Source organism: Girardinichthys multiradiatus, chromosome 2 (genome assembly GCF_021462225.1).
Source record: "Girardinichthys multiradiatus isolate DD_20200921_A chromosome 2, DD_fGirMul_XY1, whole genome shotgun sequence".
Lineage (NCBI taxonomy): Eukaryota > Metazoa > Chordata > Actinopteri > Cyprinodontiformes > Goodeidae > Girardinichthys > Girardinichthys multiradiatus.
Genome location: NC_061795.1, coordinates 43,290,875 through 43,306,385, shown reverse-complemented (window position 1 = coordinate 43,306,385; position 15,511 = coordinate 43,290,875). Strand labels below are relative to the sequence as shown.

At 42.1% G+C, this 15,511-nt stretch overlaps 2 protein-coding genes across 3 annotated transcripts in view; one reads left to right on the top strand and one right to left on the bottom strand.

Annotated features, from left to right (window-relative positions):
* spire2 (spire-type actin nucleation factor 2) overlaps positions 1 to 7,730 on the bottom strand; it is a 55,820-nt gene extending 48,090 nt beyond the window's left edge. The window contains exon 1 of the mRNA XM_047352582.1: positions 7,272 to 7,730. Within this exon, the coding sequence (XP_047208538.1) occupies positions 7,272 to 7,569 (298 nt within the window). The 5' untranslated portion in view covers positions 7,570 to 7,730. The remainder of the gene's footprint in view (positions 1 to 7,271) is intronic.
* A 1,444-nt stretch (positions 7,731 to 9,174) lies between these two features.
* LOC124860064 (carbohydrate sulfotransferase 6-like) lies at positions 9,175 to 15,296 on the top strand. Of its 2 annotated transcripts, none has more exons than XM_047353050.1 (2): positions 9,175 to 9,265; positions 13,936 to 15,296. In XM_047353050.1, exon 2 carries the CDS (start codon positions 14,010 to 14,012, stop codon positions 15,153 to 15,155), a length of 1,146 nt encoding a protein of 381 aa, XP_047209006.1. In that variant the 5' UTR covers positions 9,175 to 9,265; positions 13,936 to 14,009; the 3' UTR covers positions 15,156 to 15,296. The 2 variants fall into 2 exon arrangements, with proteins under 2 accessions (XP_047209006.1, XP_047209000.1); XM_047353044.1 differs by having other exon boundaries at positions 9,178 to 9,271.
* The last annotated feature ends 215 nt before the right edge of the window (positions 15,297 to 15,511 follow it).

Genomic DNA, 15,511 nt, shown 5'->3' with positions numbered 1-15,511 from the left:
AAGTGACCAAAACATCAGCCAGAAAGCATCGGTACTGAGAAGTGGTCTGTGGTCCCCACCTGCAGAACCACTCCTTTATTGAGTGTCTTGCTAATCACCAAAGATTTCCCCCTGTTGTCTTTTCCATTTGCACAACAGCTGTGAAATTGATTGTCAATCAGTGTTGCTTCCTAAGTGGACAGTTTGAATTCACAGAAGTTAGATTTACTTCGAGTTATATTGTGTTGTTTAAGTGTTCCCTTCATTTTTTTTCAGCAGTGTATATAAAACTTCATTAGAAATTGCATTAGGATTATTTCAAATGCAAAGGACACGAAGACGGAAACGAAAGAAAGAAAGAAAGAAAGAAAGGTGGGGCAAAAAGGTAAAAGGGAGAGAAGGAGGTAAGAATAGCAGAGAGAAAGAACGATAAAAAGAGAAATAAAAACACAGGGACAAACAACAAACACACAACAACAACAGCATTACTGAAACGTACACGGTACCGATTAATACATGATTAATTTAGTGGCATGTATCTGTAAACACCTGAATCCAAATACCTATGGGTGTGTGTGTGAGCGCGCTTGTGTATTTAAGGGTTCTTTACAAGAATATTATAGTGGGTGTGAGGAGCCACGGACCAGCCCCCCAGGACGCGAGATAGACATGGAGGAGATCCAATGGCCCCCCCAGAGCACCGGAGCTCCGGGAGGACCGCAACCCCTCCTCTCTATCCAGACATTTTTCCTGTATGTTTTACCCAGAATAATTAACTGGAGGAGTTGTGGGGAAATAACTATAGATGGACAAACAGAGATTGAGAGGCAGATCCCGTCCTATGAATGGCATCTTGACAGCAACATTACAGCAGTGCAGATGAAAGTAATTAGCGGACTGACTACGTAAAGAAAAGTGAGACTTTCAGCTGCTTCCGTTCAATGCTGCTATGCTTTACAAAACCACTGCAAAAATTGCTAAAATAAACTATTCTAAAAGTTAGCACACAGCTTCAGTTAATACAGCTAGAAACCACCAGTCAGGCTCAAAAACTGGGTGTAGTGATGGACTCAGACCTGAACCTTCAGAGGCACATAAAGACAGTAACAAGGTCAGCCTTCTATCACCTAAAGAACATCTCCAGGATTAAAGGACTAATGTCTCAGCAGGACCTTGAAAAACTAATTCATGCGTTCATCTTTAGTGGAATTGATTACTGCAACGGTGTCTTCACAGGTCTGCCTAAAAAGTGGATCAGACAGCTGCAGTTGATCCAGAACGCTGCTGCCCGCATCCTCACTAGAACTAAGAAAGTGGAGCACATCACCCCGGTTCTAAAGTCCCTACACTGGCTCCCTGTAGCTCAGAGAATAGACTTTAAAATACTTCTGTTAGTCTATAAATCATTGAATGGCTTAGCATCAAAATACATTACAGACTTGTTGTCAGTGTATCAACCACCCAGACCTCTCAGGTCTTCTGGCTCAAATCTACTCTGCAGAACCAGAACCAGAACCAAACATGGAGAAGCAGCTTTTAGTTCTTATGCTCCACTAATCTGGAATAAACTCCCAGAAAACTGTAAAAGCGCCGAAACCCTAAGTTGGTTTAAATCAAAAATAAAGAAATGTTTGTTAGACTGTGCTGTCTAAACTTTATTAGTTAAGTTTTCAGTCCAACTTTCCTTACATTTTCTTATCAATCATTTTATCATTAATTTTTAATTTTTTATCTTTTTTATTATTTTCTTATCATTTTAATTATTCATTTTTATTCTCTTTAATTATGTGCGTTCGTTATTATTTAATTACCTTTATGTCACTGTAATGTACTTTTCCTATTAAGTCTCTTTTACTTTTTTTCAGCACTTTTTTTTGTACAGCACTTTGAATTGTCTTGCCACTGAAAGGTGCTATATTAAAATAAACTTGCCTTGTCTTGTCTAATGACAAAGTTGTTGGGAAAAACATGCTGCAGCATACCTTTTAACTTCAGAGTAACAATGCTGGTCAGAGGTGGAGGAGAAATTACATCCAAGTGCTGCCAAAATTTTATTTTTTTAATTAAAAGTTTCAAACTGTTCATTTGCTACTGTGCTGAATTCCAGAAAAACTAGGCCTGACACAGAGGCTTTTAATCTCTCGGTAGAGTGCTAGTCTGTTGGATCTCAAAGCAGCCGTTTCCCAGACAGCATTTCTCCTGACTTTCTCCTCCTTATTGGACAAAAAGCTAAATAAAATGTCTATTATAGGAACTGAAATTCTAGCGGAAGAGTTTGCTAACACTGCTTTCCTCTTGGTAACCAATGTAGCATGCTTTAATGACCTACAATTTTGTTGCGTTCTCAACTCTTTTTACGCTTTTCATCATACTTTTCAACTTCTGGTATCCGAATGAATACAACGGTCCTGGGAACACCTGCAGATCCACCACAAGAAGCTGCAACGTCTAGGTTTCCTCCCAGGATATCTTAGATTTTACGACCTAAAACAAAACTCAGATAAGGCTTTTGGCTTTTATCATAGAATGGCCTAATGTTAATGCACCACTATAATCATAAAATGACTTCATCAGTCTTTATCTACACACACCTATGTAACCACACACATGTCCGGTTTGTAAGGTGTGACTCTTTTTACCTCATTATCAAAACCTTAATCCAAGAATGCTGAAATTAAAATGATGTAATCACAAAAATTCATGATGATTTTTCAAATGAATGCAAACTATCATAATCTACCATGAGCTGCTTTGGGTTTTTGTGGTTAAGGTGGGGCAAACTGCTTTTATCAGGCCGGAGCCATTTATATGTATGGACTTTGACTTCCTGAAGACCTTTTGTGTAATCAGAGAATCAAGATTAGCCTCAGCCTCTGCAGTTTATATGGAAGCTCTTATGACTTAGAGCAAAGATTCAAGTTATTTAAAATGCATTATTTCACAACCTCTGCTTCGAGTTCACATATTAGCATTAGAACACAGGAAGCAAAAAGAGGATTGTTAAAGTTAATTAGATGGTCCAATCTCCAGCTTTCTATGGGCGGGAGGTAGGGTACCAGTCTAATGGTTCGCCAGTCCATCACAAGGCAACACGGACACACAAAGGACAAACAACCATGCACACACACACTCAAACGTTAGGACCCACGCATTCAATGGGAAAAATGCAAACTCAATGCAGAAAGACCCCCAGGTGGGATTCAAACCCAGGACCTTTTTGCATCAAGTCAACAGTGCTGCAATCTTCCTCATTGTGCAGCAACCTGCTAACTGGGTCATTTCAGCTGAAATTTGTTTAATACCAGGTTTTCTTCATATGTTTATTTTGTAATTCCACACTTTGCCAAACTGATATTTCCATAGATTGCAGGGAGGTTTTGACCTAATTTTAACTCTAAGTTCAATATAAATTTATGCCACAGATTTGTAGTTTATTCATGCTTTATCCAGAGAACATAGAAAAATGACAAACCAAGAGAAACGGAGTTGCTGCACAGTCTGAAAAGGTGTGCAATTTAATTTTAGTGTGTCCCTGATCTGGATAAGTAACAAAAAAGAAAATGTAGAAAATGTTTTGAATCTTATTTCCACATCCAAGTTCTAAAATCAGACCTGAACTGAATATAGTTATTCCTAGTTCACTATTGTCCTCTTCAGTTATTACAGGTAGTTCTCGAAATCTTCACCACTGCTCTTCTAGATGAAGACGTTTCCGCTGCAGCAAAGATCGATGTGGTTGGACCGGAGCTGATAACCGGAGCACAAAACTCTGTTAGAAACCCTCTAAAGGTTGCAGCTGCATTTTAACACCGGCTTTGTCATTTTAGACATGTCTGCTAGTCGACAAAAGCTTTACAAGCTGACAATAATATACCTCCCCATAATGAGATTGTTCCACCAAAACTGCAGAGAAAGATCTCAGTAACTGGGCTCCAGATGGCTGGTGGCTCATGAGTGCTCCTCACGCAGTTTCACCATAACAATTGAGTCTTTTATGGGCTCATTGCGGCACATCGGCTCGTGTTACGGCAGCTGCTTCAGCTCAGATTTGTGGTCTGTCTGATGGGAGAGTCGGAGCACAAGCTGATGTCAGCAGCATCTGAAAACTGCACATCGGCTCTTGTGTTTACCATCAGATCCAGTAAGTCTGGTTTCATCCCTGAGGAGACTGATGATAGCAGAGAGGACAGCAGAAAGGGAGGAGAGGCCAACCATCTCTGATGCTGTTAGGATTAATTTAATGTTTTCATGCCTGTGACCACACAAGAGGACAGAAAAAATGCAATGAAAGTGAAGTGGGAATATTTCCATCACAGGTTGACACATTGGTTAAAGGCTGTGACAAACAGCTCCATTCCAAGTCTGGATCCCTGTTACGGTTCTCCTCTGGAGCTTTACAACCAGATGATGACATTTTGATTTCTGACAGAAACAGAACATTTGATTTCTTGATGTGGTGCATTTCTACAACCATGATAGATCACCATGTAAACCACAAGCACTGTGACCATCATGTCAACGGACCTTTAGAAATTTGGCCTTGTATCTGGCATGTTGTTTATAACTACCGCATACAGGATGCAGATTAACTTGGTTGAACACCATAAAATGACCACAGAAAAACCAATTAAAGATGTTTGCAAACCGGAGCATATATGAGTGGGATCTAAAAAAGGGGAGTCATTTATGTGTTCCAATCCATAAGATAAAATACCACTGATAAGTTTACTGGTGTCAGAAACGAAAATAAAATAAAAATATCTCCTTTTCATTTTCCTAGGAGGGTCTGAGAAGAAGCTACACAAAGTTAGGCAGGGAGTTTTAATGCTTTGGCTGATTATATAAATGTTAAAAAGGGTCAATTAATGTATTTTAACGCACCTAAAGCTTTACAGTTTTCACAATACCTTGCAAAAGTAATCACACCCTATACATTTTTGTGCAATACTTTTGTTTCTTCCTGTGAATATTTAAAAAACTTCACTAGACCCAGTGAAAGACTTTATTCAGGGTATTTGGACAAACAGAAATGATCTGAGTACAGCATGAATCACAGAGTTTCATTAAACCATCAGTGAGCAGCAAGGGCCCAAGAAAGATAAACAGTTATGGTGATTATCGGCACAGGACCGGCTGGAGCTAAGAAGACTGGATGAAGCCAAGATACGCAGACAGATGTATCTATTGGGCCACCAAAGTGACGTAAACCCTCACTGCCTTAAGGAATATGATAAAGGAATCTTCTCACAACTTATTTCCCTTGGCAGACATTAAGCCTCACATGGAAGAGACGTGTTGGACAAGGACGCCTGCCGTCCTTCCAGCTTTGGAATAAAATCCCACACAAAATGAGCTCATGTGCAGATAAGCAACTTTTTTTCTCAGAACCTATACGTCTCTGTGTTAATGAAACTTTACAGGATGTCAATCTTTTAGGCCTTCAGGTCATTGGTTCAAATATCGAAAGAAAAGCTATAATCTGGCAGTTATACACAAATCAATCCATCGCCTTTCAAACACCTTTAGATATTTGGGTATTTACGTTTCCCTGAAGTAGTGAGGAAGCGTGCACTTCAACTTCTTCTTGTCTCTTCAAAAAACAATAAAAGATGGATGAAACTTCCAGCAGAATTAAGTGAAACAAATGCACGAAGTTGACATAATTCCCCAAATTTAACTCCCACTTTCAATCATCCCATCACTCGGACCACATGTTGGGTTGCCTGTTTATATTGTAATTCATTTCAAATATAGGATTTAAGTCCGGACTTTGACTAGGCCATTCTAACACATAATATGTTTTGATGGAAACCATTCCGTTGTAGTTCTGGCTGTTCTGGGTCATTATCCTTCTGGAAAGGGAACATGACAAACTTCCTATGACACTCTTTTAACAATGGCTTTGTTCCTGCAGGTCTTCCATCAAGGCCAGATTTGTTGAGTCCACGACTGATAACTGTCCTGTCAACAGATTGTCCCACCTGAGCTGTGGATCTCTGCAGGTCCTCCAGAGTTCTGCTAAGCCTCTACAGCTGCTTCTCTAATTAATACCCTCTTTGCCAGGACAGTCAGGTTAGGTGGCTGGACAGACAGCATATTGACAAATTTAACCGGCTTTAAACTTCTCCACAACTTTATCCCTGACCCATCTGCTCTGTTGCTTGATGCTGTTTTCCCACTAATGTTCTCTAACCTCTGAGGCCTTCACAGAACAGCTGCATCCATATGAGAATAAATTCCACATAGGTGGACTCTAACTAATTAATTAGGTGACCTCTGAAGACAATTGGTCGTACTAGATTTTTATTTAGGGGAAATCAGAGTAAACGGGGGTAAAAACAAAGTGAACTTTCTAAAAATATTTTTGAAAAATCTTTTCCCACATAATACTTTGTGGTGCGTCATCACATAAAAATCCAATAAAACCACTTAAAAGTTTGAGGTTTAGCACAACAAATTGAGGAAAAGTTCAAGGAGTATGCATCTCTTTGCAAAGCCCTGTAGTATCTAATAAAGAAGTGAATGCAAGTTGGTTAAATATGCACATTTTGTGTGGCCTCCGGTTGTCTCCATGCAGACTCTGGAGTAGATTTCTTAGACCGCAGTGAGGACATAAATACTTCACATCCGGCAGGATATAATCTCGGTGCAAGCTTAATACAAATGGGGAATAAAAAAGAAATAGGACAGAGTTTAAAATCCTCTTTGCTTCGATCCACCTTTTCTTGTCTCTTAATACAGTCTTTAAATGAAAGGAAGCTGGGGTAAAGTACTCTCTAAATAATTAATAATTTACCGGCACACTAGTCATCCCCGTTGGCAATGCATGGAGAGATTGTTCAGATCATGACACAAATATTTAAGTAATTGTTCAAAAATAATTTCAATTACAACACAAAATTAGGTGGAAAAAACGAAAACCTTCGCTGTTTGGAAAGGGGGTTGTTGCTGTGTGCCAAACTCCACTGGAAAATCGTTTAATTTAAGAAAGAACATTTGTTTTTACCAGTACGTTTTAAAAAAAAGCTATTTTTAAGGTATCTTATGAGAGATTTATTAATACTCTTAAATTCTGCAGTATTATTGTGAGTCGTGCAGCCTGCAGTTTAGTGAACTTTGAAGACTTCAGTACTAAAAACTAGCTAAAAACAATTGTTTTGAAACTGAACTAATAAGCGGCTAATACTTCAGCCGAATATAAAAACGGGCATTTATGTTTTGGGTGTTTATAACCGACAACCATTAAAAGCCATTAAACCTGGATAAAAAACACAGTTCGGGCTCGGTCCTACCGTCGGGTCGCGGCTTCTCCTTTAACGACACGGTTCCGTCCCTGTGAAGGAGGATGGAGGACGGGTCTTTCACCCGAACGGGTCTCCCGGGCGGCGGGCGGGGCACCCTGAGCCCGCTGCAGCACTGGTAGCACACCGCCCATGCCTGCTCCTCGTTGATGGGTTGCTCGTAGGACTTCAGCACCTCCTCCAGAGACAGCTCCCGGGGCTCGGCCAGGTCCCGCACCTCCGCCCGGTCCGTGGGGGCGGCTACACGGGGATCCCCGCTGTCGGCGCTTCGGTTGGTGGATCTGGCCATGACTGCGATGCCGCGGAGCCCATACTTTACTTCGTAAGCAACGGGGACATTGATGCTGACGCTGCTTGGTCCGGTCTCCTGCGCACTGCTTGATATGTTGTACCGCAGCTTGCACCGCGTTATCTTCTGCGCTGTCAAGGCAACTTACGGATAAAACTACATCCGGTTTTAGGCCTTACGGAAGTAGAAAGACGTGTAAGTTTCAAAATAAAATCAAAACGAAATATTTACTTTAGAAACTTTACCAAAACAGTGACTAAACTCGAATAAATATTTTTACTTAAAAGAGAAGATTACAACTGTCAAGTCAGTACGTCATGTATTTTCATCAGGGGCAGTTTATGATATAAAGAAAGCATGGGGAGGGGCTGTTTTTATTTACACGCATATTCCCACGGGTGGAAAACTGGCATTTCTCAGAGAAAATCACTCCCACCGTTGCGTCATGCAGTGGGGACATGTACCCCTCTAACAGGATCAGGGAAGCTGGTCAGAGCTGATGGAAATATGGGTGGAGCTAAATGCAAGGAAAACCCTTTATTGTTATTGCTTATTTATACTGTGTCTGTGCGCGCCTTCATTTTGATGCTTTTGCATTTTCCATTCTCGATCCAAAAAGCTAACGAAAGAAAGAATTGCAAATGTAACTGCAACAAAAGGTGGTTCTAGAAAGTATTGACACAGTTTTAAAGAAATTTTTTTTGCCTTCACAATCATACACTACCTTTTGTTGACCTATCAATTACATTGGCCACTTTGCTGGCCAATCAAGCAGGAACACCTCACAGGAACACCATTGTCATTGAACCAGCTTTTGGTACCTTTGGTAGTGTGGGCCGGTACCAAGACCTACTGGAAAATGAAATCAGCGTCTCCAAAGCTTTTCAGCAGAAGGAAGCAGGAAATGCTATAAGGGTGGCTGGTAGATGGCTGTGTTGAATGTGGACGTCAGAAAACACAGTGGACCAACACCAGCTGACATGACACCCTAAATAATCACTGACTGTGGAAACGTCAGACTTGACGTAAGGAAACGTGGATTCTGTACCTCTCTACTCTTCCACCAGATTCTGGGACCTTGATTTCCAAATAAAATGCAAACTTTACTTTCATCTGAAAAGAGCACTTTGGACCACTGAGCAATAGTCCAGTTCTTTTTCTCCTTATGCTGACTTCAGCCTCAGTCCTCTCCTTGTGAAGCTCCCCCAACTTCTTGAATGGATTTTGCTTGATAATTCTCTCAAGGCTACAGTTATCCCTATTGCTGGTGCACGGATTCCTACTACACTTTTTCCTTCCACTAAACATTCTATGAATATGCTATAATCTTTTCACAATATTCTAATTTTCTGAGACACTGAATTTTGGGTTTTCATTATCTGTAAGCCATATGACCTGCAATTGTAAGCCATAATCATCAAAATTACAAGAAATAAAGGCTTGAAATGTTTCTGTCTATGTGTTATCAATCTATAAAATATATGAGTTTCACTTTTTGAAATGAGTAACAAAACCTATTAAATTATTTCACAAAATGTATATTTTTTGAACTGTACTTCGTTTTTATTTTATATAATTTTATGTTCATGTATTCTAACTTGTGGACAGGCAACAGCACCCTCTGGAGTCACAATATCCGTGGGGTTGGGAGCTTTTAGACAGACTGTGTTTGGATGACACCTCTGCTGATAAGAAGGTAAAGGTAGGCATTTTAATATCCACTTTTTTTGTTGTTTTTGTTTACAGAAATGAATGAGCTGGTTTTAAAGCCGCTTTGATAAATTTTTCCTCTCTGGAGAGTGCACGTATGTCTTTTATCCAACAAAATCTTGCTACAGTAGCAGTCAGTTAGACATTTTAACCATGCTTAAGGTAAACAGTATAGAATAGCAAACGTGAAAATGGAAGTATTTGTTCTTATATATTTATACGTCTATATATATGTACATAGATAGTCTCTATATATAGATATAAACACAGAGTTTTTGTTTTTGAATTTGTTTAAATGAAAACAGTGATGTAATTTTTAATTCATCTATTTTTAGCAGATAACAGATTAGACTTTGTGCCTTATAGTTGAAAAAACGATGAGACTGTGCAACTAAACATAAACAAAAAACGAGAAAAAGACTAGAGCTTTTACTTTTGACATTTATAAGGAGACAAGGGTTAGCTTAATGGCTCTGTATCATGCTATAATAAACCCTGGAGATGAGGAAAAGCATTCTCAACACTAACTTGTTAACACTATGTAATTTGACAAATACAGTCTATTTGAGACTAATTAATCACATTCAACTGCACTAATAAAATATAAGGATACAGCATGAGTAATCACGCATGAGGAAGAGGTGAAACTGGTCTATCAGGTTTAATTTCATTAAACAAATCCTCTCCGTCTGTGAATTACATGATATTAATAAATCACATAGTAACCTATTGTCAGATATGAGACCCATTAGTTTCATTAGGCTGTTGAAGCAATGCATTCAGTCATTCAGCTGGTGAGTGTAAAGTGGGATTTCCTGCCAACAATGTAATTCCTATAAGGTTATTAGCTGAAAACATTAACATAAGCAAGATCATGTTCTAGGTCCTGTGATAACATTTCAGAATTATTGGGGACCTGTTTTAGCAACTTGTGGTCTGCTTTCAGGGTGAACTTGCTTAGGTGACATGGGCATGTTGGCAATTGTTCTGAATGTCCTTCACTTGTAGACGCTTTTTAGACCGCTTTAAATCCCTTTCCAGACTCACAAGTAGTTACAATATTGTCTCTGAAGGCCTCAGGGAGGCATCTGGATCTCACCATGATGTCCACTCTCACTTCAACAGTCTGGAGCATCAAACTAAATGTCTGAGCTTTAAAGTTATCTTCATAATGCAGTAATGATGTTGTAATCCTGTGCTACTGATGTGTGTAATTATAACCATTGTAATTGTGAATAAATGTGGGGGGTCCTAATTTATTCCATCCATCCATTCATCCATCCATCCATCCATCCATCCATCCATCCATCCATCCATCCATCCATCCATCCATCCATCCATCCATCCATCCATCCATCCATCCATCCTGCCTACAGGGTCGCAGGGCAGCTAGTGTCTATCTCCAGCAGTCTATGGGTTGCCAGTCCTTTGCAGGGCAGCACAGAGACACACAGGTTAAACAACCATGCACACACTCATTCACACATAAGGGCAATTGGACTGTGGGAGGAAGCCGGAGTACCCAGTGAGAACCCACGCATGCACGGGGAGAACATGCAAACTCAATGCAGAAAGACCCCTGGCCGGGAGTCGAACTGAGGTCCTTCATGCTGCATGCAACTGTGTCACCGTGCAGCTCACTTGATTTATTCCTCACCAGAAATGAATTTTTTAACAACATTTTACAGATTAATATCAAAGGTTTATTCATGTTTTATTTTGTATTTAAATTGCAGTTTTTTTTCAGTATTGTAAAAATTGATTTTATGGATCAAAATGTAAAAATATATAAGGCAAACAAACAGGCTGTCATAAGGTGTCTGAATTGTTTGCATGACTTGCATGTGTCTAAATCATAAGATTAATTATTGTTTTTCTAATAAAAGCAAATAGATCTTCTTGTATGTTTGAAGATTATAACTTGAAAATTGTAAAAACCAGTTAATTTTATTTAAGGTTGTCATGCTGTCAGAAACTGATAGTGGTCTTTGGTTAATTAGGATGAAATAAATCATTAGGGGCTGCATGGTGTCTATGGTGATGTGTTTTATAATTTTATAATTTTTTATTGCTTATATTCATGATGAAAATAGGCTGCAAGGTGGCCCAGTTGGTAGCACTGTTGCCTTGCAGCAAGAAGGTCCTGGGTTCAATTCCTGGCCGGGGATCTTTCTGCATGGAGTTTGAATGTTCTTCCTGTGCATGCGTGGGTTCTCACCGGGTACTCTGGCTTCCTCCCACAGTCCAAAGACATGCCTGTTAGGTTAATTGGTCTCTCTAAATTGCCCTTAGGTGTATGAGTGTGTGCGTGGTTGTTTGTGTTTGCCCTGTGATGGACTGGCGACCTGTCCAGGGTGAACCCCGCCTCTTGCCCAGAGACTGCTGGAGATAGGCACCAGCTCCCCTGCGACCCACTATGGAATAAGCGGTAGAAAATGACTGACTGACTAAATCATTAGAAGTAAACTTGGAAATACCAGGAGAAATTATATTTTCTTTAGTTTTAGCTTCTCTTCTCTTTCCCTCTGTCATTGGATATGTTTAAAAATCACCTTTGTACATAGAAGCTCTGAATGATTAATGATTAGCTTAAATGATTATTCGTACTCGTCATCTTCCGCTTATCTGGGACCGGGTCGTGGGGGCAGCAGACTCAGCAGAGACGCCCAGACGTCCCTCTCTCCAGACACCTCCTCCAGCTCCTCCAGGGGGAGCCCAAGGCGTTCCCAGGCCAGCCGAGAGACATAGTCCCTCCAGCGTGTCCTGGGCCGTCCCCTGGGCCTCCTTCCGGTGGGACGTGCCTGGAATACCTCCCGAGGAAGGGGTCCAGGAGGCATCTAGTATAGATGCCCGAGCCACCTCAACTGGCTCCTCTCGATGTGGAGGAGCAGCAGCTCTACTCCAAGCCCCTCCCGGATGGCCGAGCTCCTCACCCTATCTCTAAGGGAGTGCCCGGCCACCCTACGGAGGAAGCTCATTTCAGCCGCTTGTATCCGGGATCTCGTTCTTTCGGTCATGACCCAAAGTTCATGGCCATAGGTGAGGGTAGGAACGTAGACCGACCGGTAAATCGAGAGCTTTGCTTTTCGGCTCCGCTCTCTCTTCACCACAACGGACCGGCACAGCGACCCCATTACTGCGGCAGCCGCACCGATCCGTCTGTCGATCTCCCGCTCCATTCTTCCCTCACTCGTGAACAAGACCCCGAGATACTTAAACTCCTCCACTTGAGACAGGAACTCCCCTCCAACCTGAAGAGGACAAGCCACCCTTTTCCGGTCGAGAACCATGGCCTTGGACTTGGAGGAGCTGATCTTCATCCCAGCCGCTTCACACTCGGCTGCGAACCGCCACAGCGCATGCTGTAGGTCTTGGCTAGAGGGGGCCAGCAGGACCACGTCATCTGCAAAAAGAAGAGACGAAATCCACTGGTCCCTAAACCAGACCCCCTCCGGCCCTTGGCTGCTCCTAGAAATCCTGTCCATAAAAGTTATGAACAGGACCGGTGACAAAGGGCAGCCCTGCCGGAGTCCAACATGCACCGGGAACAGGTCCGACTTAGTGCCGGCAATGCGGACCAAACTCCTGCTCCGCTCATACAGGGACCAGATGGCCCCTAATAAAGGGCCCCCGATTCCATACTCCTGCAGCACCCCCCACAGGGCATCACAAGGGACACAGTCAAATGCTTTCTCCAGGTCCACAAAACACATGTGAACCGGTTGGGCAAACTCCATGAACCCTCGAGTACCCAGTAGAGGGTATAGAGCTGGTCCAGTGTCCCACGGCCGGAACGAAAACCACACTGTTCCTCCTGAAGTCGAGGTTCGACTATCGGTCGGACTTTCCTCTCCAATACCCTGGCGTAGGCCTTACCAGGGAGACTGAGGAGTGTGATCCCCTGTAGTTGGAACACACCCTCCGGTCACCCTTCTTAAATAAAACTTTTCCTAGCAGAGCACTTTGCTTGCAGACTGCAGATTAGATAAGTAAATATCTAAAGCTGGTGGGGCATTACCTGAGCTTCATATGCCCCTTTTCCACTGGCTCGATTTGGCCCTACTCAACTCCACTCGGCTCGCTTTACGAGCATTTTCATTACTGTTTGTTCCGTACCGGTACCGATTTTTTTGATCCCTGTTCCTGTGCAAGTCTGACCGGCGCTGACTCGGGACTCCATGCGACCTGAACAGACTGCTGTTCACTGATTGGCTGTGGGAGGAGGAGAAACAAGAAAGTTTTCATTGAGACAGTGGAGGGAAAAGTTAAACAAACTCAACAGCGACTACAATAATATTAAGTACCACAAGTGGCCGGAGCAGGTCATACATGTACTAAAAAATACATGACAGGAAAGAAAGAAAAAGGACAAATCAGCGTTCTGGCTGGACTGTGGTCCAGATAATGATCCTAGTGGATCATTTTAGACATAAAAAACATAAAACATTCTTGCATATACATTAATACAAACATTATTAGTATTGAGTTTATTTGTGTTGTTATTTTCTATTTATTTTTTATCATTTCTTGCTGATTACTTTAATATGACAATGTAAGACAGTAGCGTTAATAACAGCACAGCTGTGCATAAAGAAAAATATGCTTGTTTGTCTAATGAACCAGTTTCTCACTGTTTTGAGTTCTGTTTTTTCACAGAACAGATGGGACTCTGCACTGAACAGGGCCAAATAAAACCCAGATCAACTGAAACCTGTAACTAATCCACAGCAATGAGTCGCCACTACAGATTCAACCTTAAAACTGTGATCTCCCTGGTCATCCTGCATGGGGTGGTTGTTGTGCTCTTCTGCAGCTGGTATGTTCAGATCAGACCCTGCAACGTTTCTCCTCTAGGCACTAAAACTCACATTTTGCTGCTGTCCTCATGGAGATCAGGTTCATCCTTCCTGGGTCAGATTTTAAGTCAGCACCCGTCTGTTTTCTATCTCTCTGAGCCGGCTTGGCATGTGTGGACCAAAGGGTGGAAATCTGGCAAACAAGCTCACCGGATAGCCGTGAGGGACCTCTTACGTGATATATACAAATGTGACTTCTCTGTGCTGGGTTCCTACTTTTCAGAAAAACCTACTGTGTCCTCCTTGTTTATGTGGACTCACAGTCGGGCGCTGTGCTCGCCACCAGCCTGTCCACTTACAGCCACCAACGATACTCAGTGCCGCCAAGCATGTGGTGTTCAGGGCTTGAAGCAGATGGAAGAAACCTGTCGTGCATACTCTCATCTCGCAATTAAAGAAGTGCGTTTTTTTGAGCTGGAATCCCTCTATCCCCTTCTACAAGACCCCGACCTGGACCTTCGCATCATTCATCTTGTTAGAGACCCTCGGGCTGTGATGAAGTCAAGAGAGAAATCCCCGAGAGCCTTACAGAGAGATAACGCCATTGTCCTGGAGCACCGAAACATGGCATCAATAGAGATGCAGAATGACATCATGCAGAAGATCTGCCAGAGCCATGTGCGAATCAATGAAAGAGCAATCCTGGACCCACCTGTGTTTCTAGAAGGTCGCTACAAAATGATTCGCTATGAAGACGTGGCACACAACCCGCTGAAGGAGATGAACAATATTTATAAATTTGTAGGATTAAAAACAAGCAAAAAACTGGAGGAATGGATCTACAGGTTGACCCACGGAAACGGGAAAGGCACCTTTAAGGAGGCTTTTCAGATCACCTCTAGGAATGCCACTGAGGTCTCTCAGGCTTGGCGCACTGTACTGCCCTACAGCAAGGTCAGACGCATTCAGGAGGTGTGTAAAGAGGCCAAGTCGCTGCTCGGCTACAGGACAGTTTATAGCGAAGAGGAGCAGAAGAGACTGGAAACAGATCTGGTGATGCCACAGAAGTTCACCTGGTAGCTACCTGAAACATGAACTTTGGATTATCAACAAAAGACCTCACAGATCTGCCTCCTGCTTAGATGCCCAAATGACTCAAAAGGGTTCTGCAACTCCAGTCCTTGAGTGCCACTGTCCTGCAACTTTTGTATGCAACCCTGCTTCAACACACCTGCATTAAAAGGCTGAATTGCCTCCTTGTCATGTCAACAGGTTCTGCATGGGGCTGGTCATTTACCATTGATTTGATGCTTTCTAAAGTTGCAGGACAGTACAGACCCCTGTTATAGACCAACCTCCTTTTTAGAATGAAAGCATACATTTATGGCAGCTGGAGTCCTTTCCACTGCTGGTGTGTTTTGTATGAGCTTACATCT

Excerpts from the sequence above, each read along its gene's own strand:
- LOC124860064 (XM_047353050.1), top strand. The coding sequence starts at position 14,010 with ATGAGTCGCCACTACAGATTCAACCTTAAAACTGTGATCTCCCTGGTC.